This window comes from Colias eurytheme, chromosome 14 (assembly GCF_061535395.1).
Source record: "Colias eurytheme isolate Ceu_HAF_F1 chromosome 14, ilColEury1 Martin Lab GWU primary, whole genome shotgun sequence".
NCBI lineage: Eukaryota > Metazoa > Arthropoda > Insecta > Lepidoptera > Pieridae > Colias > Colias eurytheme.
This window is the reverse complement of record NC_142993.1, coordinates 5113138-5140071: the sequence shown is the minus strand read 5'-3', so window position 1 is coordinate 5140071 and position 26934 is coordinate 5113138. Positions and strand designations below refer to the sequence as shown.

Genomic DNA, 26934 nt, shown 5'->3' with positions numbered 1-26934 from the left:
AGCATCATCAAACAGACGCTGATAGGATGAAGTCTTTACACAAAAACACAATAATTAAGACCTCATTAAATTAAACTTTGTTTTTAAAACTATCAATTTAAATAGCAGTTATTCGGCTCAATTTAACACCAATAGTTTCTACTTTATACACATACTAGCGACCCGCCCCGGCTTCGCACGGGTGCAATGCTGATACTAAAATATACACTACAGAAAAACTGTACGTTGTATATAAAAACATAGCGGCCCGGCCGGCCGGTACCGCCGCAAACGCTACGTCCCGCAATTTTTAAATCTGTAATATCTTCGAAAATATTCACTTAAATCATACGGTGTAAAGTGCCATATAGATCTATATTAAATGAACAATGTACTCAAGGTATTTAATTGGTTAAGGATTAATGCTGTATTGGTGAAAATCGCTTCGAAAATTAGCTATTATTTGTCGTAAAAAGTAAATGACAAAAAAATGTTATTGTGGGTTATCCATAAGAGATAGACATATACCATCACGGACTTTTCTGTAGACCTTTTCAATGTATATAATACTTAGTACATTATTTTGATAAAACTCGTAGGGTTCAGCCTGCGTTTGCAATATAAGCGGAAACAATGTAATTTTTTACGACATCACATTAGAAACCTCAAAAATAACAGTACTTCTCCACTATTTAATGGATGTTATTATACATATAAACCTTCCTCTTGAATCACTCTATCTATTAAAAAAAACCGCATCAAAATCCGTTGCGTAGTTTCAAAGATTTAAGCGTACAAAGGGACATAGGGACATAGGGACAGGGAAAGCGACTTTGTTTTATACTATGTAGTGATGATAATATCACTCCTGCTGTGACAATACATTATTTTAAATCACAAATTCGACGTGTCACACGAGCACATAGGCCCTATATAAGCCCATTTACATAGTCCCCAGGGGTGCCCAATACGAACATTCGATTACCTAGAAACTTCCATAATATTCGAATTGAAAAGGACGATGCATCGCCCGGACAATTTCATGACCGATTTTCACTGCTCAATTGCGCTTGAAGCTTTGAAAGTTAATCCGTAGGCGCGAACATAAAACTAAATTGGTAGGGAACAAACTCAATTCAAACGCGTTTTATTATAGTTTAGTATTGATTTAAAATGTATTTCCTACGCGCTTGCATCCCACAGGCTTTAAACGCCCACAGGCTGCGCTCTTCAAAGGGGAGGTTTCAAGAAATTCACGCTAAAGAACTAATAGAACCTCTATTTATTCAGAAAGTATAATGCAATCGCATAAGCTACATTATATTTTAATACCTTATTATTACTTCTGTGAGGAATAATTTAAATTGTGCGGTAAATATGATACTTTTAAAAAAAATTTTTGGCTTGAACATAATATTAATATTGGGAAGTTATGAAATGATTTTTGACTCTAAAATGATTTGACGTTAAGGCACTTTTTAGCGCCGTTACTAATTTCCATAATAATTGGTTTCGTGAAACCTTTTTAAACAATATAAAATGAACAGTAAAATTTTGTAATACAGAATTTTAGGATAAATATCGAATGACGCTAAAATGGACCTTAAATTGATTCTTGGGAAAAAACAGTTTCAGTTTCATTTTTCCCATACAATACAATTATTTTATGATATATCTTAAATATTAAACACAACATTGAGATATATTATGATTAAAAATCAATCGAGCAAGAGAGTGGTAAATGTAGCTCAAATTAAAATTTTCTAACGATCATTATTAATTATATATTAATTATTATTATTACATATATTAATTATTATTAGAAAATGATCAAAAACAGTGAAGATACGATACATTTCTCTAAGGTATGATTAACGATACTCCTTTTTGTACTGAATAATCTATTACAAGTGTAGAGATAAAATTGTATGGTTCCCATAAGCGCATTAGGGAAAAATATATTGTATTGGAGATTTTACCGAAAACAGCATTCTATAAATGTAGTAACTATGATAGCAACTTGAATCCCAAGATAATTATTTATTAATGTATATGTTACTTTTAAGATATTTTTTATGAATAAAAATAATTGAAAGTTTGTATATCTACAGCATCGAGGACCAATGTTTTGCGTTGCTTCTGAATATAAAATATAATTTGTGACAGTAATAATAACTAGTTCATATATTATTAGTGAAAATTGATAATTTCCATTCTCCCCACAATGTTATCTAATATTGTTTGTACGTCCAAACCTTAAACGTTTATTAGTTAAAGTAAATTTAAATGAGGGTAGTACGGCGAAACTCGTAAAATGTTTTGATTACTCGTTTGTCAACAGAGTTAATTCAGTAAAGCTGTGAATTACGGATGTATGAATAAAGATGTTACACACGGTTATAGTTTGAAAACTTTTAACATTATTTTCATAACAAAATTTCCTTCGCAAAGTTGTTCGCTAAGAATTTCACTATCTGCAAAATACAGGAATCTTCAAGAGCCAAATATAGCATACTTCAGAGTTAACGTATGATTATAGCTTGAATTTGTGTCACGAAGCTTACTTCAAAGATCTAAGAATTAAAATAGTGATAATTATTAATGTTTAGTGAACTCATTAGCTGAGCAAATGCCAACACCACCGTATTTAGGTATAATCATTTAGGACTAAACCTGAAACATTATGAATACAATATCTATCCTAGATAATCCGCTGAATGTATCATTTTCATGTACTTGTGAAAATTAATTTCTTTCGTATTATTTTTCTCACCGTCTTTACCTTTCCTCTACTTCCACAAACATTATAAGACCAAAATTTTGCTAGTCTAGTAACTTTGACTAAAAACTCTTAAAAATAGATACTAGCGAATATTTATACTGGTTATATTATATAGAAGAATTAAGAAGAAAAAAAACTGTCCATTAAGTTCCGTTTATTTAATTGAATCCAATATTTTCATTTAATGCAACATTCACGTAACTTCGTAAGATTAATAGCGACCAGAATGAAAGAAACACTCGTCGCATGAATGCTTTCAAAAGACCGAGTCTGGTTATGAGTCCATGCTCAATATCTTTCGGACACAATTAAGAAAACTATTACAGGAATGATGGATATGCTGGTAAAACGTTTCTAACTACACATCGGTCATCTGTTTTTCTAGTATCCAACGTTAAGGAGTGGAGTTTCTTGCCGGTTCTTCTCCATAGATACTGCTTTCCGAATCGGTGGTAGATGTTAAAATTATTATGTATTCACGTTTCAAAAGTGCTTCTCGAAGAAGTCTAATTGACTAAATAAATGTTTGAGTTTGAGTTTGAGTTTGAAGGAAATTCGTTAGAGATACCTAACCAAAAATGTACCCAAAGGGTTTATAATATTAGTAGAAGGGTCCTTGTCAATGACCAAGGAAAACTTTTCCGTCAGGTAATTGGAATACCTTTCATCCTAAATCCATCTGAAAGTTAAGGAAGTGCAGGATCACAGGTACTCAAAGCTATTTCACTAAAATGGTCAAAGAAAGCATTTCTAGGTCAGGCAAGATTGGAAAGAATATTTGCTTTACCTGGGCGGAAAATATTTCAGAATAGGCTATAAATATGTGTGTAATTATAGTATATAAAACGGAAACTTATGATTGAAACTTTTAAGACTACGCTTTTCCTTGTTAATTTTCATTTTCATTGTGTAATAAACGGTTTTAAACCTGGTTAATATACGATATATTTTTACGATACATAGAAGTTAGGGTAATTACTTATTATATTACAGTAACATATTAATCGTTGTCTGTGATTTCTCAATATTATTCGCTGAAGAAAGTACCCAACCTGTACCTTGAAGTCCTGAACTTTGGTAAAAGTCTCAATGATCGCATAAAACAGCTGACTTGCTCTACCTCTTACTCTACCTATACTTACAGGCAGCTTAAAGAAGATGATAGGTTAAAAGTTCAATCCAGGATGACGCAGATATCTAGCCCTTATTAAATAAACAAGCAAAGCAGGTGTATAAACGCCCTAACAGTATCAGTGTTTATCAGCCAGTATTTGCCCGACTACGGCATGGAACGTATGTGTGCATTTCGCGCGTCTGATTTTATATTTCGCGAGTGTATCACGTAACTTTGTTGGGAGGTGAGTTATTTGATTAGCTCGTTGTTTTATATTCAATAGATACGTGAATATTGAAAAGTATTGAGCGAAATAAAATTTATATTAGTTATGTTTATTAAAGTTTAATAATCAATTACTCTACCAAATATAAGGTTTGTTTATAAAGATCTTGGAAAAATTTATGGAGCAGTTCTTAATATAAATTATATTCATAATAAACAAATTTCCTCGATTTAATAGCCGTAATTTACTCTTTTATAATATGATTTTTAAACTTCGATCATTAAAACTTTTTGTGCGTAATTTTATTTTTCTTCTTAGGCTCTGTAATTAAGTTGAAGATTAACAAAACTTTAGAAGTTAATTTTAGATTAACGTCCATAATTGCTGCCTTAAAGCTATTTGTGTTTTATCAATTGTTCTCTAATTCACTCACGACCTATTATTATTCGAAAGAATGCGTAAAATCTTTAAAATTTATTTGATATTGAATGAAATTAATAAAGAACAGAACATACATTTTTTTTTAATTATCTCTATCTGTAAGCTATACATTTAAAAAATAGTATTTATCAATTGTTTTTAAAATTTTATAGAGCTCTATCCGAGCAGGTCCGGCCTCCCTTAGGGTAGCTTTTTCAAGTACCTAGGACCTAGGTTTTAATTATTATTACTTTTATTCAAGCAACGAAAAAACCACCAAAAAATCAGCCCTTTTCGAGTTAAAAATGGTGTAACTTACACGACTTCTGTATTACTCATTTCCCATAGTTCAGTTCATATAATGACCTATTATTGTATAGATTTCTGTAAGTTTCTGAACTAAAATTTTCTCAAAAGAAAGTAAATATGAATTAATGATCTGACATTCAAGACAACTTCTGATGTTAAAAACCTTAGTACGCCTTATTGTGCTCTCCTCAAGGAAATCACTATTTTACTGTGAAAAGTTTCTAAAATTATAACACAAGTTAGGTATACTGTACATTACCATGTTTCTATAAAACTCTACATTTTAATTTATTTAGCTTTATCACGCGTAATCTGTTTAAAAAATTAGCATGTTTTCAACTATTTTCATTCCAAATTGTATGTAAATAGGTAAGTATTATGTTTGCGTGATAATCAGAATGTGATAGACAGGACTAATTAATAATTTTTGCTCTTTCACATAAATAGGTACTACTGAACTAAATTAGGCGAAAATAAGCGATTTACTTACGTAGATTATAAATACTTTCTGAAGCTCTATTCCGATACTGTGGGAGGAAAAAGCCCTCATTAATGAATGATCAAAAATATTAAATAGGGTAGCCGGTAGGCAAAGAAAAATCGATAATCGATAAGATGTAGCATAATTATTGCTAAGATAAATTCAACGATTTAAATTTGTATAATCGATATTTTTTTAATTTATTTATAACAAAATATTTGGTTTCTATGCTGTCTAACGCACAAACCTGTATGTAACATTTTAAACATCAAAAAGCTCCACTAGTCCTTAAAAGAAAAACGATTACGATACGATTTGATTAAATATACATAACATTAAAATTAACTACGCATGAGAAATCTTACCTACCGTTAAATAAGCTTTTTAAAGCGAAGGCAAGTGGTGCTTTAATTTTATAGCTAAGTATAGTTTAATGGTATATTGAAACCATTTTTTTGTTAGCACAAAGTACCTATAGAAAAGAGTGATGCTCTCGTTATATTATATACCTACGAAAGGTATGAGAATTACTACCATATGATTTTATAAACTATACTCTTACTTCTCTGTTGATATTTAATATTACTATATAAAGCAATTTTAAATTATATTAATAGGAACTACTTATACTAAGTAGCTGCTGCGTCGTTTTAATTCAATTTTAATTATAAATAAACCCTTTCAACCATTCATCATCTTTATTCATCCCTAATTAGTACCAACAACGAAAACTGATCGAACAAAAACAAATTCAGCACCTTCTTTATTTTATTCACATAGAATTTTTTTGTATTGTGCGTGTAATTAAGATAAATTAAAGGATTGCTTACATCCTTCAAGCCTATTACGGTAAATAGTGTGCCAAAAATATACAAAAACAGAAACATAAATATTCTAGAAAAAATAACCGTTTCTGGCGCAGTCGGGAAAAAGGACAACAAAATGGGGTTTTAGCGGTTCACAATGTTGATATAAGCGTTTTGAAACGGAGATAGATAAACAAATACTTGACGATTCAGAGGCATTTAAACGACGTGGCGGAGATCTTGTATAAATAAATAATTTGACTTATTCCCTTAAAGAAACGAAAATAGTACATAATAATTTATTTATTTCACACTTTAATAAACTTGAAACCTTAGAACTACTTAGAAAAAAAGACAGAGTACAATTTATTTTGCGGCCTTATCACTTATTAGTGATCTCTTCCAGGCAAAAGAATCTGCGAAAGGTAACTGTGAAAAATGAAATGAAAAACGTTTATTTATACACACATTATAAAACTAATTTATTATTCTATATAATTAATATATTATTTATATCCAGTGCCTCTCAGCGCTTCATAAGAGTTGACAGTTAATAAGTACAATACCTGCACCAGATTGCGAACGGTAATTCCATTTTAATCCACTTAAGTTATGTACTCTGATTAACTTACAAGTTCTTCATGTATTCATACATAATACGTAACAAATATTCGAATATAATTAACATTGGCCTGGTGTTTGCGTATGGGTAAAGCTCAAAAATGAATATCACGAAATATAAAATTATGCTCTAATTTAAAAAGCTTTTATAAATCTATTTAAAATTATAAAATACTTATTGAGTAAAAACACAACACACTTTTAGTGCTTTTACTTAAAATCATTCTCACGTCAGTATTCCAAACAAGAAAAAAGAAAGAATATAAAAAAAATCTGTTAAAAATTAAAACCGCAACCATTATGTTAAAATATTGATTAAATATTCCTTTGATGCCGATTTTACTCATAAATAATCTCCATAATTGTTCTTAGCTTGGTTTAAAGTTGCAAAATGAAATTTGAATTTCTTGAACAACACAAAATATTTTTATTCAAATCTAAAGGTGATTCGAACTTAAAGGATAAACAAAAAATAAACCAGACACATATCAAGTGAGGCAATAAAGAGTATGTAAAAACTTTTCTAATAAAATCCAAGTAACGTTTTGTTTTATAAAAAAAAGAATAACGTCACCTACGCCAAAATTCCACTGCCATTCGTAAACGGGAATGTTTACAGTACATTTAAGTAATATAAAAAAATCTCGAATATGCGCTGGTTACAGTCAATTTGATTATTTATCTCATTAAAATGTTATGCGTTCCACTGAACTTAATGATATATTTGTTGTTCGGGTATAATTATCACTCATTTGTACACAATAACACACGCTTTAATGTCAAATTTAAATAAGTTTGAATATCCTATACTTATCCTATAGTATTGGATATAATAATTTTCCAGGGCATCGATTTCATCGCTCTTTGATTTTTGAAGATATCTGAAATAATCAAAGTTTAAGAATTAAATATCTTGTACAATCAATCATTATTATCCTACGTGCAATGTTACCTACGAGCAGGTAATACTTAAAATTTATTTCTATAAGTTCGTCCAATGGAGTTTTTTTTTTTCGCAATTATTATTCAGTACGGTCACGCGCCTCCATCGTGAGGACTTAATGCATTATCTCAAAATAACTTTTTACCTGTATAAAATATTTATTTATTTTACAAAATGGTTATCGTAAATAAATATGTATGTTTCAATCAAATTCCATTGTCGGTCAAAACCACTTTTGACTGTAAAAATCTCTGATTTTTGAAGATCTTTTTAACTAAAGACGTTGGTCAAAACTATTTTTATCAAAAAATATTATCAAATAATGCAACTGATCATACGTATAATATTATGTGTAATGTACTTATATGTATGCCAATATACCATATCACCATGAATTTAACTTGTCCCATTGAAACATTCTCATGATATTTCGATGAATTAACTACAATCTGTCAAGAGTCGTTAACATGTCTGAGACACGACATTTTTTATTCCGCAGTACACCCACGAAGATCGGAATAACGACTCGCATTCCGTACGCATGGTCCGCTATTCGCACGGCCGACATTGCAAAAAGTATTAACGTGACTGAAATAATTACTTTCCGATAGCACCCGTTTACATAATGCTGTCACGCCTTTTTGCATTTATAACAATGTGATGATTCAATGTTATCATATAACACTTTCAATACGATTTTATGGCGGTACAAGCGATGAATCTATACAGTTACCTATTACCTAATTTAAATGTGTGTCAGTTAAATAATGCATTCTGATATGATCTAAATGAGAAACTATACCTACCTACTTGAGAATAGATAATATATAGACAATATTTCAGTATGTACGTACCTAAAATGTATGAGTTTACGAACTAAAACATTAATTAATTTAATTGTATAAGATTATAAACCACAATATTTAAAAACAAAATTAGAAAATAAAGCAATCTCTATTGTCTACGCGTGAAAAATATTTTCCGCGAACGACAAAATCTATTACGTGCGTCTACGCGACACAAAGGAAGTCATTAACATCGCAACGATATCGTTTAAACAGATAAACAGCGATGAACTTTTATTATCTGCCACCTGACTGGAGCATTGTAAGTATATTGGAGTGGAGGCAATATGATTACGCTTCAGCTGCACGCGATACCATTGTTAGGACTTTATTCAATTAGTCTCTACGTGAGTTTTACTTCATCTGTATTTCGAATCAGTTTTGTCTACGACTATTTTCAGTACTGCGTTATTTTTTCTGGTCAATGCAGTTAATAGTAACACGGAATATTTCTTTTTTGAAATTAAAAAAAAATATTCTGTTGATATGAAATGCATTTGCAAGCTAGATTGAATTATTATTTTTATTATTGTACAAACTTACTGCTCCGGCTTACATAAGGTTCGGTTTTTATTAATATTTTAAAAATGTCTCAACACACATCTACAGTAAAATTTTAAGTAAAATCAAATATAACACAGCATTTGAATTTCATAGAACTTTTCATAAAATACAACATAGGTACAAAAAAACTTTTGAGATCGTTGAAATGTTTGTTGAAAATAAAATCCTTTGCAATATTTTTATTATCTCGCTTAAAGTTAAATGTTGCTACAAATTAAAACGGCTGCATCATTTTTACTTTTGCATGAATTTGAAAATATTAAACTAAAATATTAAAACTTTCATCTAATTGAATTTTATTCCATAATGAAATGAATTCATACTACTATATGCGTATAATATTTTGGTACACATTAATATCTTAATTTATTTTTTATATAATAGGTATAGTTAGAGTCGTTATCAAGTTAGTTCCACCACTTATTTTGTACCGTAAGGACAGATGTCTATCACTCTGCTGAAAAACGTCTTCTTATGAAGAGCCTGGGCGAACCGAAAGTAATCTATACATATAATAAAATCGTAGGAAAGTCAAAACTGTACATTGAATATTTTTTTAAAAGAATACATAATCCATGATCTATAATCGATATAGAAGCCAAAAACATAGTTTTTAGAATTTTTGTCTGTTTGTCTGTTTGTCTGTTTGTCTGTTTGTCTGTTTGTCTGTATGTTTGTCCAGGCTAATCTCGAAAAGTACTGCATAGATTGACTTCAAATTTTGCATGAATATTACTAACAGGTCGGGTGAGGCTTTTTTAAACATATTATCATGCTATCACCTCCGGGGGAGGAGCCGTGAACCTTTTTTTTTCTTACGTATTCCGTGTATTACGACAGCGTACAATCTAAAGACTCATGTTTAAATGTTGGTTTCGGATAAGCCATGCTATTATCTAGCTTTACACAATAAAAACTATGTCATTTACGTAATTTGGGCAGAGAATCAGTTTAATGAATTTATTAGTAAAGTATACAAATTTGAAACAGCGCCATCTATGAGATTTCGTAAAATTCAAATCAATTTACATGTTAACACTACTGAACACAATGTTAAAAATTAATAATTTAAATATAATTATGTTATTTATTTATTTAACTCTTTAACCCATATCTTCCCTTCCCTATAAGGTGCGCTTATAATTCGTGTGAATATACTACATTTTTAAAAGTGAGGGTAGATGTTTATTATTTTAAGTCAAACTAGACACCATTACAGTTAATCTAATATTGATTGTGTTCATTGGTTACATTTTTAAAAATCTTCGTGTTTTAAAAATTCGATAACGAGGCGGGACTCGAACCAGCATTCTTTAGTGGTCGAATTTTTTCTATTCTTTATAAATTTATTGTTTATGAATTTATATTTATAAACAATAATACAAAAAGGTTAGTTCGTTGATAATTATTATTCCTTCATCATTTACATGTTGTAAGTAAAAATATACTTTGACTGTTAATACTTTTGATCAGTATTTACCTGTATGATTATTGCTTGGTAATTAATATATTTTCATGTCGTATACCTAATTAAAAACATAAGTTTGATGTGAAACTAGCTGGATTTATTTTTACACACTCACAGTCTTATATTTTGTGTTAATGTTAAAATAGTATTAATAGTGTAAATCATAATATTTTTTCACAATTAAAAATATTTCCTTTTTTTGATGGTGTTGGCATCGAATTAAACCGCGCTGTCGTTTCGTTCACAAAAAGTGAAGTTATGAGGACTGAATATGTAGCCGCCTCAACTTACGGAAACGAGAGTAACCTGCGTTGTCTGTTAGTTATTGTATAGTCGAATTTAACGTTACATGGAAATTGGCATCTAATTATATGAATAATACTTATATTAAATCTGTAGAGGTCAATTCTGTACATGAAATATATTTCCTAAATAACTATCACGAGGTGATTAGGGATCGACACTGACGCCAAAAATTTTTGTCCGTCTGTCTGTCTGTATAACCGTTATAGAAACAAAAACTACTCGACGGATTTAAACGAAACTTGGTACAATTATTAGTATGAAAGAAATGTTCTCCATATTATATAAAAAATATCTCCCGACATCATAATTAATGTCTATCTTTTATGGTTGAGCTTAGGAGTTCAAAGCTTTCTGATTATATTTGTCTACTAGCTGTGCCCGCGACTTCGTCCGCGTGGAATAGTGACTATGGGACCTATGACCATGGGCTCAGGGTGGGGCAACAATAATTGTTTTTATTTTCATGCTTCCACTCCCACGCCCACTCCCAGGCCCACGCCAACGCCCACGCCCACTCCCCTTCACAATTGGTACCTACCAGATCAAAGCCAGGGTAAGCGCCCCACCCAGCCCCACCGTGGCTACGCCCATGCTGAATTACTACTTAACATACAATTATTGAGTAAAAAATTATGATTAGTATATAATATCGAAAATCAAAAAAGAAATGCCTAACTAATTCTACGTTAAATTTCTTTTAAATTATGTCATATTATTTTTTAGGAACCAGGGGGGGAGAGGAGCAAATTCTATTTCCTTCCTTTCTTAAATGGATGTTTTTAATAATGTATGGTGTAGCCACTGATCAGCTTAATCGATACTCAATTTTTATCAAATCCAGCAACAAATCCAAATTAGATGTTTCCTGTCTCACGCACGTAACTAAAGGCTGAAGAGAGAGAGAGGGAGCACGTAACTTAACCGTTTAGACGAAGAAAAGTGTATAGAAAAAGGAATAAATAATTTCATAAACTTCCCAACGATCTTTAAAAATAAATGATTATATCATTTTTTTCATTCCCACTTTTACCCCTATGTAGGTATAATAAGTGGATGAACCGATTTCGATACAATTTATCTAAGAACCAGCGTCGGAAAATATGCTGCCTAACAAAAAAAAGCCGCATCTAATTCGGTTTACCTGTTAGCCAGCTACGGTGCCTGCATAGACAGACACACACACACACACAGAAATACATAGCAGTCAAACACATAACACCCGTCTTTTTGCGTCGGGGGTTAAAAATATAATACGACATAATTTAAAGGACATTTTGTGTGGAAAATTTACCTATTAGAAGTAACCATAATGTTAATTTGACCCCGCCCCCCCTACTACCTCAGCTTACCCCCAAACCCTTGGGGAATTTTGATATGATCATCTGGACATGTAAAGGAATAACTGTAGCGTATAACAGATAAATTACGTTTTATCGTACATTGTACAGTGTACAATAGAATGCCTTAGCAAATGTTCGCCGTGATTACTTATAAATTGTCATAACTTTTTTATTTATGAACCGATTGACATGAAATAAACACTAACTGTTAAATGAAGATTACCACAATACATTAGTGAAAACCGCATCTAAATCGGATAAGCCGTTTCTGAGATTAGCGTGCACAAACATACAGACAAACAGACAAAAAATTTTTAACTACAGTTTTGGGTTCAAGATCGATTTAATAATAACACCTGCTAATTTTTTTATACATATTTTCATTGTACAGACATCGCTTTTCCACAATTTTATTATATGTATTGATGATGATGATGATTGATGATTATAACACTCTCAGTCCGTTTTAACTTAATTTTTATTTACTCGCATCAGTGCCACCTAAAAAATCTTTATATCGAAATTCGAACAAAGCTAAGAAAATGAGAAATAAGAGTTCTCAAGGATCGTTAGAGGTAAGAGGCTTACTATTGACCGAAAACAACATATTGTGTTATGCCGAGAACCTGAAACCGCTTCACAACGAGAATTGCGGCTCACAGCTGACCGCGAACGGCATGTACTATCCTGTGAGACCGAAACCTTCACTGAGAGGGTATAACGTCTCACAGCTGATCGCAAATGGCATATTTTATCTCGATAATCTGAAACTTTTACTCAATATGAAGACCGATTGACAAATGATAGGGTGCACCATAATATTATTCGATCTCTTGAAGATGAACATGAGCATAAGCAATGACTAGAGTAGGGACGCGAATATTACCATTATTTGAGACAAGATTATTTGAGACAAGTACGATTAATAAGTTTTTTAATAAAAGATTAAGAATTGAAACTATTTGGTCTCTCGAAACGGACGAATAGCGAGAGGCCCGTCTTACTGTAGACAGATTTCGACAGTCTTAATGACTTAAGAGGTAAACATAGAAGATCAATCTACGAATTCGGTGGTGTGGTCCGACAAATATAAAAGTGGGTTTGCTTATAACCTCACAATTGATTACAGATCATCTTCTGTATAGGCGATATTAACGTAGTATGTTCTTTTTGTAATGCTTTAAAGAGGAGTAAGGAGTCGGCTTTCGTTTGAAGATATACCAGAACCTTTGAAATCACTACTTTTAGAGGAACATGTGCAATCTAAACAGTTCTTAGACAATATTCGCTCTTATAGTAGTGCGTTTTAAATGATCCTTTGGTGCTCAACAATTATCAGAGGATCCTTTCATGCTTACTTTTAAGATACAAGGTCAAGTTTATCATTTGATAGGATCCCTTTTGCCTGAAGGCCAACCTAAGTTTCTTCAAATATATTTTGTATTCGACTGCAACGAATAGTCGAATACAAGATATATTTCTCGAATTTAAAATATTACAATTTTTCCTACAGTAGGGCGACGAATGTATTTTCGCATAGTAACGGAGGGGAACTCGCGGGGGGTCAAGTGACGCGGGCCACGTACCACAAACATGCTTAGTTTGTTGTACCGAGCGCGAAAGAAAGTCATCGTGTTTTTAGTAAAATTACTATGTAAACTAACGTAATTTAATACTTAGGTACATATTATATAATGATGCGCTCAAACTGTTAATCTACATTTAATTTAGATTATTATTTGAATTACTAAGCAATGTAGAATTTAAATCAAATTCATGTTTTCCTCAGATTTTCGATGTCCTCCGATTTTAAGATTTTCTTATCAGAGTATTCAATTTTAATGTAGTTTATTTTTATAAGAGACAATTAAGAACATTCAAAAATAAAGTGTCACGTATTTTTTTTAAACGACGAATGACGAAAAACGACGTAATCGCGGACGAAGTCGCGGGCAACAGCTAGTAAATAAATATAACTAAGTTATTTAACTCGTATAAGTAAAAAATAAGAAATAAATTAGTTTGGAATTATAATAATAAACATAAAAATTGCCTATATTAGTTTTTGTATTGTTAACTCAAATAAGACATAATATTAATACAATCACAATATCCATCTGTATAATAAAACGGTTACCGAAATGTTCTGAATTCTAAATGAGAATAAGAACCAGTTTTACTCTGATTAAACTTTTACGTGTTTAAAGATATATTTACGATACCAGTGTATGAGTAGCAACTCAATAAATATTTACCTTTACTTAAAATTACGTTCTGATAAATAACCTTTTACGACATCTCTTACTATAATTTATTTTTCAATTTCTCAATTTCTCTATAATGAATTATTAACTACTTAATGAAAAAGACAATACAAAACACAAAATAAATAATTTAATAAACCATCAAAAGCGCGCCAATGTCACTTCTAAATTCAATTTTTATCTTAACTGAATCAAAACAATTACCAAATAGGTAATAGTTTAAGTCGGGAGAGATTTAATCCGTGTTAAGTACTAATTGAAATAAGTTTTACGAGCTGCATAGCTTTCATATTTTAAGTCTGAGAACTAATTTAGAAATTTCAAACGACTTCATTTTCAATCTACGTTTAACTCGACGAGGTTGTTAGTAAACTTAAAAGAGCGTAAAATACTTTTAAGTTACTGACCAATTCTATTTAAATCTTGTAGAAATTATAAATATTTCGTATTTTTAAGACAATTCCTTTTTTAGTATTTTCCAATAAATAGTTAATCTACTCTACACGAATATGTATTAAAATATTACCTATAGAACTACATTATAACGACACTTTATGATTGTACTTAGTTCACACTTAATTAATTTTAACGTTGTGTGTTATTTCCGTTCAAATTTTTTGTTTATTTTGATAGCATTACACATTAACAACGCACACATAATAACTCTAGTAGATCTATAATAATTTATAATACAGAAGTGAAATATTAAAACTATAACATTTTAAGAACTATGCTACGTTAAATTTCTCAAGCAATAATTTACTGTCAAATATTTTTAAAAACTACGAGACGCGTGTCGCATCCCCAGTGTTGACCGATGGGCTACAAGTCTACACGTCACGTCTGATTGAAAAACTCTGTTGATTTAATTTACTATAAGTTAAACTTTCTCCTATATATATTGTTTTGAAACCAAGATACCTACGCGAACTTTTAATTCGGTTATAGTTTGTTTGCGTTTCCTTTCAACATACATGGATCACTGTCTTTGGAAGCGTAAAATTAAATGGAATGAAAGGAGATTGATGTGTTTCTCAAATAAGGTTTATTTTGTGGAATATAGTCTGATGTATGCAAAGCGCGGGTCTCGCACAACTGCAATAAAACGGTGAATATAAATTTTATATTTTGCAATAGGACTTGCAAATAGCATTGATGACAGGAATGCTAACAGACACTGAGATTTTGAAAGCGAATTAACATTCAGGTATTCAAATGCAAGCAAAATGATGACAATATTGTTAATCAGGGCAATCCACCAACAGAGCATCTAGTACCTACATAAAAGGCATGTGCGGGATTGTTCGTGGACAATGGATAAATGATAAAAGCACAGTCAAAGGGGTTGCATTCACTGTCCAATAGTTACTGTATGGTGAATTAAATCATAATTTATTTGCATACTTTATTGTTGTTTTAAAAATTTGTATTTTAACCTGTGATAGGATATATTATTATAATGAATATTCACAATTTTAACACACTTCTAAAAATAAAACCTACCATCGCTGTCAGTTAAGCGTTCTATGACGACACAAGATAAAAAATTGTTTTCACTATTCACTTATATATATATACTAGCGGCCCGCCCCGGCTTCGCCCGTGGTACATATGAAAAATAGATGTTGGCCGATTCTCAGACTTACCCGATGCACAGAAAATTTCATGAGAATCGGTCCACCCGTTTCGGAGGAGTATGCAGACTAACATTGTGACATGAGAATTTTATATATAAGATATATATAGTCAAATATATATATATAAGAGGACACTCGCGCTTCGCGCTCGTGATTTTTTAACCTGAAAAACTTGACTCCTTCATTTGTTTGCAGGGAACCTTGAGGGAAATGCCAGATAATTTTGAAGCTCGTGTGGTATTCGGGAGATTATTTTTCCGTCCCAAATGTCGGCCAATAATTTCACAATTGAATTGAACCTGTCAGTTTAAACATGCCTTTAAAGTACATTTATATTGTTTTACGACTTGATTGTTTTAATATTCTGTCATCTGTGGTGAATTATTAACACAAAACCTTCGCTGTAAAATTTTCCTCCCACGCCATGCTACCAAATGTAATGTAAAATATCTCGTACAATATCAGACTTAAAAGAACTAATAAATATTTTTTAATTATTACGATAAACTTTTTACTGTAAAAGGTTGACAAAAATTCCTCTTCGCCGTCGCAATCGTGTATTTAAAAACATTAAAATTGTAGTTTCTGTACAAAAAGTCACTTGATTGGTCTCATTTACATGAAAATGCGCCATTTAATCGCGATAAACAATGAGGTGACAGCTTGGAACGAGAATTTTAATTACGTAATAAAATAATATACTAAGGGACAAATACAGTTAACGCTTAATTGGAATAAAAGGAAACACATAAAGACCTTAATTGTACGCTTTTTATTTCGCGCTTTTTAATAACCTTTATGGTTCAGGTTTTAAATAAATTAGTGACTAAAGAATATGGTACAAGCACATTAAAAGAGCCCGTTTCATTAGTATACCCTGCATTTTAATATTATCAGTATTATGCATATGGAACCACCTTAAACAGATGCTAGAGATGCAGAGACTACCCATATCATTAGATGCGACCACGATGCGACGCTATCGATTATTACATTTCCTAAAATTACTCTACATAATATAGCAACGGTGTGAAAATATAGTTCTCAAGTTAATTTGTTTAATGATGATGAGTCTATTAAAAATAATTTCACCTACAAAAAAAATTGAGACTCTTAAGTATAATTTAAGTTCCATTAAAGTTGCACAATTAAGTTACAATTCGGTAACAAAGTTTCCACGAATTGATGGTTTGAGCATTGTTGGGGTGTTTCTTCGGTCATTTCATTTCCATTAAGATCATTTTTTCTTTAAATTCTTGTTTTCATCACAGCTGAATTTATCATTTGTTATATTTTGATAAGCTTCAAATTCAGCAATGTTTTTTTATAATCTAGGTCAGTGATAAATTTTTTGTAATAATTTAGATTACCTATGAGTTAATAATTATTTAAGTCAATCCGCTAGCTTAAATTATCCTTGCCATAATGTATCGACTAATCACTTTTCCTATAAAATATATTGCCTCGTATTTGCACGTTTTTAAAAGGATTGAGGATGTATTTAAATATTAATTAAAGTTATATTTAACATAAACAATAAAAATATTTAAAAACAGCATATTAAAATATGCACAACTCTATTGGACAATTCCAAGATAATCGTAATTTATCTACATAACAACAATGTTTCATACCTATAACAATTACTGAATAAATAAATTAATTTAAAAAATGAATAAATTAATTTAAATTAATACCCTTCCCGAAGTCTTACAAAACATGCAATTCATTACATCAAGAATTATATACAAAATGAATACTTGTAACAGTGATGGCCTAAATACCCGTGCCGTTGACAGACACAAGGGAGGTCCTGTCTTGTCCGTGATAAATCAGACTAGTCATGAACAGTCCCTTTGACGTTCTAAGTAATAAACGGTTTAGTATAGTAACTAAGATGTCGCTTTGGATTGAATAAGTTTCTTTAGAACTCAGTCTTTATACTATGGTATAGCATAAAGACTGCACAATTCTTTTTACTTCCAGGCGGCTAAGTAACATCTAGGTTCAACGATATTCGAAGCAGAACTCACCTCACACCGCTCCATTAGGGTAGAGCTGGCAAAAAATGGAATGATATTGCAAAATTATAATTCTTTGTAGCTTCTCTATCAGTTAAAACAAAAAAATGAAATAATGCACCTCATAAAGTTTGCGCTATCGAGGACATGATCAGAAATGAAAAGGAAGTCACTTGAAAAAGTATAGGGTAAAAAGAGGAAAATTATAAAAATTCATCCTTCCGGTTTAGCTATAAAATTTGGTCGTGTTATCTTAAGGAATTCCTTTCGAGTCTATCCTATGCAAATATACCCGTTTTTCGCTATATTTTCTTAGTAACATGAACCCTTGAATATTTTTATATTAAATTAATAAGTATTTAGATTATTACCTAATTCGATAAAAATGCAGTTATTTCCAGTAATTACATAAAACGTATTACAGAAATAAGTGAATATTATTGACTTTAGTCTATCCAATATGTCCATAGGCTTAGCCTATAATTTGTTAAATAAGGTTTGTTTGTGAAAAAATGGGATCAAGACAATATTTGTAAGCAGTCTGATAAATCCAACAACTGGATAAAAATGGCACGAACCGATTCATGATCTCAACGGTGTGATTATCATAGAAACGATATTTTTTTATAAACTAAATGTAAGAAATAAATATTATTATATTATATAATTTGAGTTGACGAAGGCAGCAAGCAATACTAAGTAACTCCTCAGAACATGTTTTTCATTCATATCATTACTTTGTTTCTGCTTGTGTCTAAACTTGCATGTCTTTCTTCACAGTAGCATAAAAATCCTGGGTCATCGTTTTCATCCGATAACTCCAAAAGTAATTAATAATCGAAAACAGAATCTAGACAATGATTAGTAAACTTTTGTACTCAAAGTAAAAATCCATCAGCAAGACATATTATTATAGCCCTTCGAGTAACAAAGATGAGCGAATAAACTTAGTTACAATTTGTTCCAAGAGACTTCTAAGTATTAACTCGAGAAAAACAACGATTGACTTTGTAAGTCTAAGATGACTTTAATAGTTCACAATTTAACGTAGTCAGAATAGAATATTGTGTATGCTTACTCTACGCGTAGTTATTATCTAACACTGTGTAATTTAAAATAGTTTAAATATAACTATTTCATTATCTAAAACCTAAATAATCAGGGGCCTTAGACAAAGTAACAATTAACGAAGCTAGAAAAGGCAAAAATGTATGAGATTGACATAAGCCGCGTTAGATCACGTGGTCTATCTAATGTCAATCCCATACATTTTTCCTTTTCTAACTTCGTTATCGTTTTTTAATTGTTACTTTGTCTAAGGCCCCTGCCCCCTTATATCTCAATAGATATTAATTTTATCTTATTTCATAATATGATTAATCCATATATGTAAAGTCAGTACAATAAACAACTCTACATAATTATTAATCGGTCATCATAATATTTTATACTAAAGAGAAGTTAATACAACTTAGTTCAGATTACCTACTTTCAACAGTACTAAACTTTCCTAAACTTCGTAAGACAATAAAAAGCAAATAATATAACATTATGCTAAAAGCCGCTCTGACAGCGAATATACTGTCATTAATTATCAAGAAGCACATCGCATTACTCTCGTGAAGACCTTCATTTATTTGATTTAACGTGATCCTAAAATACTCAGGTATTTAGGAAACGCTTGTAGATGTTTAACTAGCTCTCGGTTATTATTATTTTAGTCAAAGACTGAAAAGATAAACCGGAACCTTCAGTATTCCCAATTTTGGTTAGGTAAAGTGATAATTAATTTTAATGTACATACATAGTTATAAAATACATTTTTTCTATTCGATGCTTTGCCCTAGTATATAGACAATACAAATACCTATTCGATTTTAAAAATTAAACTCCTTACTAAATTACTTTTAAATCTGATGTAAGAGTCACGACTTTAAATACATTTCATTCTTGAATTTCCAAGTACCTAATGCATCAATACAGTATCATTAAAATATTCCTAGACTTCCTTCTTCATCATGTCTGAAAGTCTGTCAGAGAGACTACCCAATTTAATCTATACCTTGCTTGGAATTTCTAAAGAATGGTAAAAAATGTGTGCGTGTACACAGGTAAAAAGTGAAACTTCTTTATGACCTTATTTTTCAAAAAATAATTTACTATATGCAACTTTACAGAAATACGTCGAATCACGCGTGGTAGGGATAAGAAAAATGTGGCGGGTAACGGAAAAATGTCACGCGTAACGAAAAAATGTTACGCTATATTTTTTTCCAACGCCGATAAAGAAGTTTCACTTCAAAAATAAAAATGATTGAATTGATTTTCTTCGATTTTTTAATCGAATGTTATGTCAAAAACTTGCAATAACAAACACGGCTAAAAATAACATTTTTAAAATGGCTGTCAACCGCAGTAACAGCGTAAACGAAATACTGGACTGACTATTAGTCTTCATGCAATAGTCTCTTTCATGAGGGCTCAAACTATATTTATCGAAGCTCCAAAGAGCACAACTCAAAGCCGAATGAAATCAGTGTAATAGCATTTATGATTAATGGATGAGTTTGGCAGCGTATTGGATCACGATGCATCACTTGCTGAAAACCACCTCTTGAAATGATAGATTCCATAAATTTATTACCCGCAGTTTATATAGTAATGAATCAAATTGAATGCAAATTCTAGTAATTAATGGTTTACTTATCGGCTTATGCAATTTGTGTATCCAATCAATTTTCCAATCGTATTATTTGATTTTCATTTAAGCTTTGAAATATAATAAATATTTGTTTCTGAGTAAGGATCTGAAACTGAACGTCCCACGTTTTCATCCCACGCCTTTTATACCAGTTTATTGTTAAGGTAACAAGGGGATTTACTAGGTAGTCTTTGAATTATATTATCCTTTGTATAATGATGCAAAAAACGGGAAATGCATTTTTGCAGTCATATTTTGATTCACAAGCAAACAATTGTAAAATAAAGAATTGCAAATATTTTATAGCAATTTACATCATTCGATTCACGTTCGTTAAGAAAATTACTTCAGTTATATACGAAATATGCCAACATAGATAAGCATAACGTAGATATCATGGTTAGAATTTTTATTTATTTATTTATTTATTTAGAATTTAATATAATAGAAAGACTAAATAATCAATGCTTTACGTGATTATATTACAAAAAATCATAAGTATGTTGTGAAAATATGTAAATACAATTGAAGTACATGTAATTATATAAATTGTAGAGCCATTGCCAAGAGTTCAAACTGCGTTAGAGTAAATGAAATATCATAGAAGGATCTCATTTTTTTAAACATTTCTGTAAGCATTGTTGAACTTCTTGTTCATAACACCTACGAACAATTTATATAATCTTTACTATTTTATATACTTAATTGTATTTTCCTTGGCTCTTAATCATTACAGCATTCAACAATATCATCAATATCGTGAAACAACATATTGTGTGTGCTTAACCAAGCAGAATCATTAATCGAATGATTCAGCAATAATAATTAGAGTTTAGTGAGGTAACATCGTAATCACATTGTTACAAGCTGAGTTTCACACAAAAAGACCTTTCTAGAATTCTGTACAAAATTATCAATGAATTTTATTTACTAAGATTCAAGCAGCCGTCTATTTGTATATATATTCTTTGCGGCGATTTTTATGGATTTATAGATAGATTGTAATCAATTCACCAATTAAAGTTATCAATCTATATTATCCTCATCTCAGTAATCTTTTAATAATATAAACTTATAATATTGTATTCACTAGAAGACAGATGCGCGCTATAGTTACAAATTTCTTGACAATAATTTTGCATGAATGCTCATTAAATCGGATTTATCTGAATTCATGTTTATACTATCTTGCATCATAGAGAAATGTTAATAGTTACAGATAGTGAAAAGTATAATCCTGTCTCATGATTAAACATCCGATTTATTCTAATACCTAGTAGATAATGTACATTTAAATAAACCACTTAAATCCGTATTTTATTTTTGTATTAAGAATATTGTTCTTTCAATTCAAGCTAAAAGAGCTACAGGATAAACATCTCGGAAAGCGAAACATTTCCTTAAATATATTTTAATTAGCCTCAAGGATTGAAGCTTGTTATCTTAAAGAGCGCGCCCACGTAAGTCTAAATCTATTGCAGTTGCATTAGAGATACGATTTATTTACCGACTTAGATTTATATAAAGTGTTAGCACTTTTGCCTTTTATTGAATAATAATTTGCAGCAAGCTTACTTTACTACACTAACTATGTATGACTTCATGACGACTTTCTCGACGAAATATTTTTACTCATGGGTAACAATAGAAATACTTAGTAAATATTTTTGGTTTTCAAAACATTCTTGAATAATAAGTTATGAATACCTACAAGAATGTTTTAAGAAATTAAGACTTGTCAAATACGTGTCTTTGGTAATCCATATTCAAAGAAAAATACTTGGAAATGAATTCGGTCCCAAAAATAAATTCAGGGTAAAAGTAATAATTTTCTCATTGACATCGTTTCTATTTGAGTATAAAAAATTAATCACAGACAGAATGTCACTGCGGGAAACAGGCCGTTTTTCCGGCATAATAAATAGCTCTCTACGAACGAACGAATTAGCGGCAATCTCATTAACATTACTCTTTTATTCTGAGTACATGATTGATGATAATCTAAAAAAAATCTCGTATTCAAATAACAATTCACAAAAATGATATAAAAAGCAACCTTATTATCAAATAACAATTCATAAAAACTATACCAAAAAAGCCCCTGACTAAATGTCATCGGGATTAATTTTTGTTTCATTTTTAGGTACATACGAACACTTATTTTTATTTTTTAACGCTGTTGCGTATATTGAATACGGTTTTATCATCATCACTACATAGTATAAAACAAAGTCACTTTCCCTGTCCCTATGTCCCTATGTCCCTTTGTACGCTTAAATCTTTGAAACTACACAACGGATTTTGATGCGGTTTTTTTTAATAGATAGAGTGTTTCAAGAGGAAGGTTTATATGTATAATAACATCCATTAAATAGTGGAGAAGTACTGTTATTTTTGAGGTTTCTAATGTGATGTCGTAAAAAATTACATTTTTTCCGCTTACATTGCAAACGCAGGCTGAACCCTACGAGTTTTATCAAAATAATGTCCTAAGTATTATACAAATTGAAAAGGTCTACAGAAAAGTCCGCGATGGTATATGTCTATCTCTTATGGATAACCCACAATAACTTTTTTTTGTCATTTACTTTTTACGACAAATAATGGCTAATTTTCGATGCGATTTTAACCAATACAGCATTAATCCTTAACCAATTAAATACCTTCAATACATTGTTCATTTAATATAGATCTATATCATAGAAATCTAAATAACAAGACACATAGAAGTGCTATAATGTCATAATTCGTATGAAAACCGCTGTCGCCAAAATCAACACATTTAAACCGATAGCTAAACAGTACACACAAGTAAACTATGCCTTTTATTGGACAGCTTGATTTTAGTGAAAACTAACTTAAATATTAAATTAAGCTTTTTAATATGTATCCTAACGCACGAATTTACGGTTTATTTTAGAATAACATCCCTAAGCATATGAGACGTTTTGTTTATTTTTGCTCCAATACGCAAAAATTCGGCTTTTCTACAACAGAGGTTGTCAATTTTCAATAGATATAACTTTGAACATAAACTCATAGAAATAAGGTTGAAATTTGTGTTAAACGTGATAATAAGAATGATCATGGTCATGTGGCATGGTAACCACCTGAGCGGCGACAATGTCACGCGCGCTTACCACTTCTATTGCCTTGTTATTTAGATTTCTATGATCTATATGGCCCTTTACACCGTATGATTTAAGTAAATATTTTCGAAGATATTACAGATTTAAAATTTGCGGGACGTAGGGTTTGCGCGGTACCGGCCGGCCGCCCTATTATCTATTTTATACCCGTGCGAAGCCGGAGCGGGCTGCTATGTTTTTATATACAACCTTCACAGTTTTTCTGTAGTGTATTTAGTATCAGCATTGCACCCGTGTGAAGCCGGGGCGGGTCGCTAGTACTTAATAAGGTTTGAAAAGCGACGACCAGTCATTATTATTTTATCATTAAACTAATTGTTTTTACATTCACTTTTATAGCTTTTCGTGGATCGAAAGCATTTTTAATTTCTCCACATATACCTCATAACGGTTTCGTTTTACAAAAAAATATAGCAATGAACATAATTCGATTAAACTTTATTAAAAGCGGTTGACGAGAAAGAATCCGATCCTGAGCAATTAAAAGACGAATTATCTTATCAGTTTTGAATCAACATTTCTTAAGCGAACAGCATCGACATATACATTGCAATGGCACTCCAAGGTACATACTGCGATTTCTTTGTCAATTTTATTAATTAATGTGATATGAAAGCTCCATATTTATTTTAATGCATATTTCACGTTCCAGCCAACACAACGATTGCTTATGTGTATTCATTATCCTATTAACTAGTAGGTAGTAAAAACCTTATTTTCTGAAAATATGGCTGAAATAAAAATAAAACAGAAGGCACAAAATGTATTGGAATCCTCCAATGGAATCATCTCATCAATTTCTTCAATTAAAATTTCATTTATATAATGCATAAATTCGTTAAAACAGCAATATACATTTTTCTGTGTCATCTTCATCGGCATTTCATTTTTGAACATTTTTCACCGTGAAACATTTTTAAAAAGAACACATAATAGCCCAGGACTTAATGTAATTGTAAATACTCTAGTAAACTCAAACTGTACCTGAAGTGTGTTCATACTGTTTAATGCATAACTTAGCATACAAATTGCATTTTGGGAGAGTTCACAGAATGTCCAGACGCAATATTAATAAACATTAAACAATAATCGTCCAAAGCGTTTATACGGAGAAAAAAACGTAATCCCAAGCATCTTGAGATAACAAAATAGATTAGATTTTCAATTATCTGAGGTAATGCGACTATAAAAGAATCTGCGAATGTAATTACGGACGAATTGGATGACGTCTGAAAACTTCTGTGTCAATAGACAAGATGCATTCAAACCTTTCACATATTATCTCTATCTAGAAATTGACATTTCGCAATCTGTTATTCACATCGCCGGTGTTAGTTTTAATACTTTTCTAAAAATGTCTGCTTTGCCAACAGGGTTTCCATCTTTGTTTGAGAATTATATCTTGGAAGTATTGTGTCATCCTTTCAACGTAAATTCGCCGTCATGCGGAGTTTACGCTGGATCTTTGAAAGTACAACTTAGTTTCTTACATTATTTTTATTAACGCGATATTCTGACTATAGCATCAAATGTTTAAAGAACATTTAAAACTGTTAATTTCTACTGCACTGCATCAATTTTACCCAGTGTTCATATGTATTTCATTTCTATGTTTTGTTATTATGTAATATATATTAATGATTAATTCAGAAAAATATTTTTTTGTGCCCAAACAACATATAGATATTAAAATTAGATATGCATGAGCAGTACATATTAACTTAATAACGTCTATGAAAATTGTAGAAAATAAACAAAATAATAACGATAACATAGAGGATGAAGTAAATCCCTCTTTACCTTATGCGAATATTTTCTTACCTAATCTCACAAATCTACGGGCCCAACACGTAATTGATCGCATTTTCCCTAAACTACATTTACATAAGCAGCATTTAGTATTACCATTGTAACATGAATTATTCATATAATGATATTTTGGAATAAATTTTACAAAGGAAATAGGCACTTTGATATTGCGAATATAAATACCTATAGTTGACTATCATATTATCTATAAATACTGTTCATGTATTGGCATACTGCATTTACCTACCTATGTTTGAAATTATTTGCTATGTCAGAATTAGAGCAAGCTATTAAAAGCAACAAATAGGCTCATATTTACTGAATTACTATTGAATACAATCCGCATTCACCAAATCGCTTTGTTGCAGGAAACAACAAAAGGAAAATGTGAATGACCCATAGTCACAAAAATTGCGTTTAAAAAATGTGTTCACCTAATATAAGTGACAATGACTCTTCGTCGGTGTGACAGCTTGCCCACGCGACTACGGGAGGCGCCTGTCCCGAGCCCCGACAATACTCGACCCTTCGCTAATAAAATATCTGACTCGAACACCGTCCCAAATTTCAAAGACACGCTCGTACGGGATGAAGTTATAGCCACTTGGAAATCCCTACACACAGACGTAAACCAAATAAAAAATGGCCATCCAAAAAATGATTTGCCATGCGATGATACGGTTAAAATGGAATCTATCGCGCACAGAATTCACACATACAATAATAGACAGCAGAAAAAGATTACTTATGACAATAAACATATATCAATCGCGTGTCAAGACGTCGATCGTAGCTCATCTTTTCCACTGGACGTGGGCCAAAGATGTCCGAATGATAGACGGGCGAGTACGGTCCGCAGAAGGACCTTACTGGAACGACTTCTCTCCTGGCGCACTCCAGAGTGCGACTGTCAAGGACGCTGCGTGGCCAAAGCTCGACAAACGAAGCCTCGGACTTCCATCCTGTGCACATGTGGAGTCACAAACGCGAATGTCACGAACAAACAGAACAATTTTGCGGAACGCGGTCGCTCCAAAAGTGTCGGTTATGAAGTAACCCGTGAAATAACACAATTCCGGCGGTTAGTGCAGTGTTTTTGTTACCCATACTTGACTTAGCTGTTGAGTTATCTTAGCGGTTAAGTCAGGT

General features: G+C 31.3%; 1 protein-coding gene across 1 annotated transcript in view; it reads left to right on the top strand.

Annotated features, from left to right (window-relative positions):
* Nucleotides 1-4033: 4033 nt before the first annotated feature.
* Nucleotides 4034-26934, top strand: part of LOC149902862 (uncharacterized) — a 102289-nt gene continuing 79388 nt past the window's right edge. The window contains exons 1-2 of the mRNA XM_090109508.1: nt 4034-4119; nt 26154-26866. Coding sequence (XP_089965634.1) covers nt 26235-26866 — 632 coding nt within the window. The 5' untranslated portion in view covers nt 4034-4119; nt 26154-26234. The remainder of the gene's footprint in view (nt 4120-26153; nt 26867-26934) is intronic.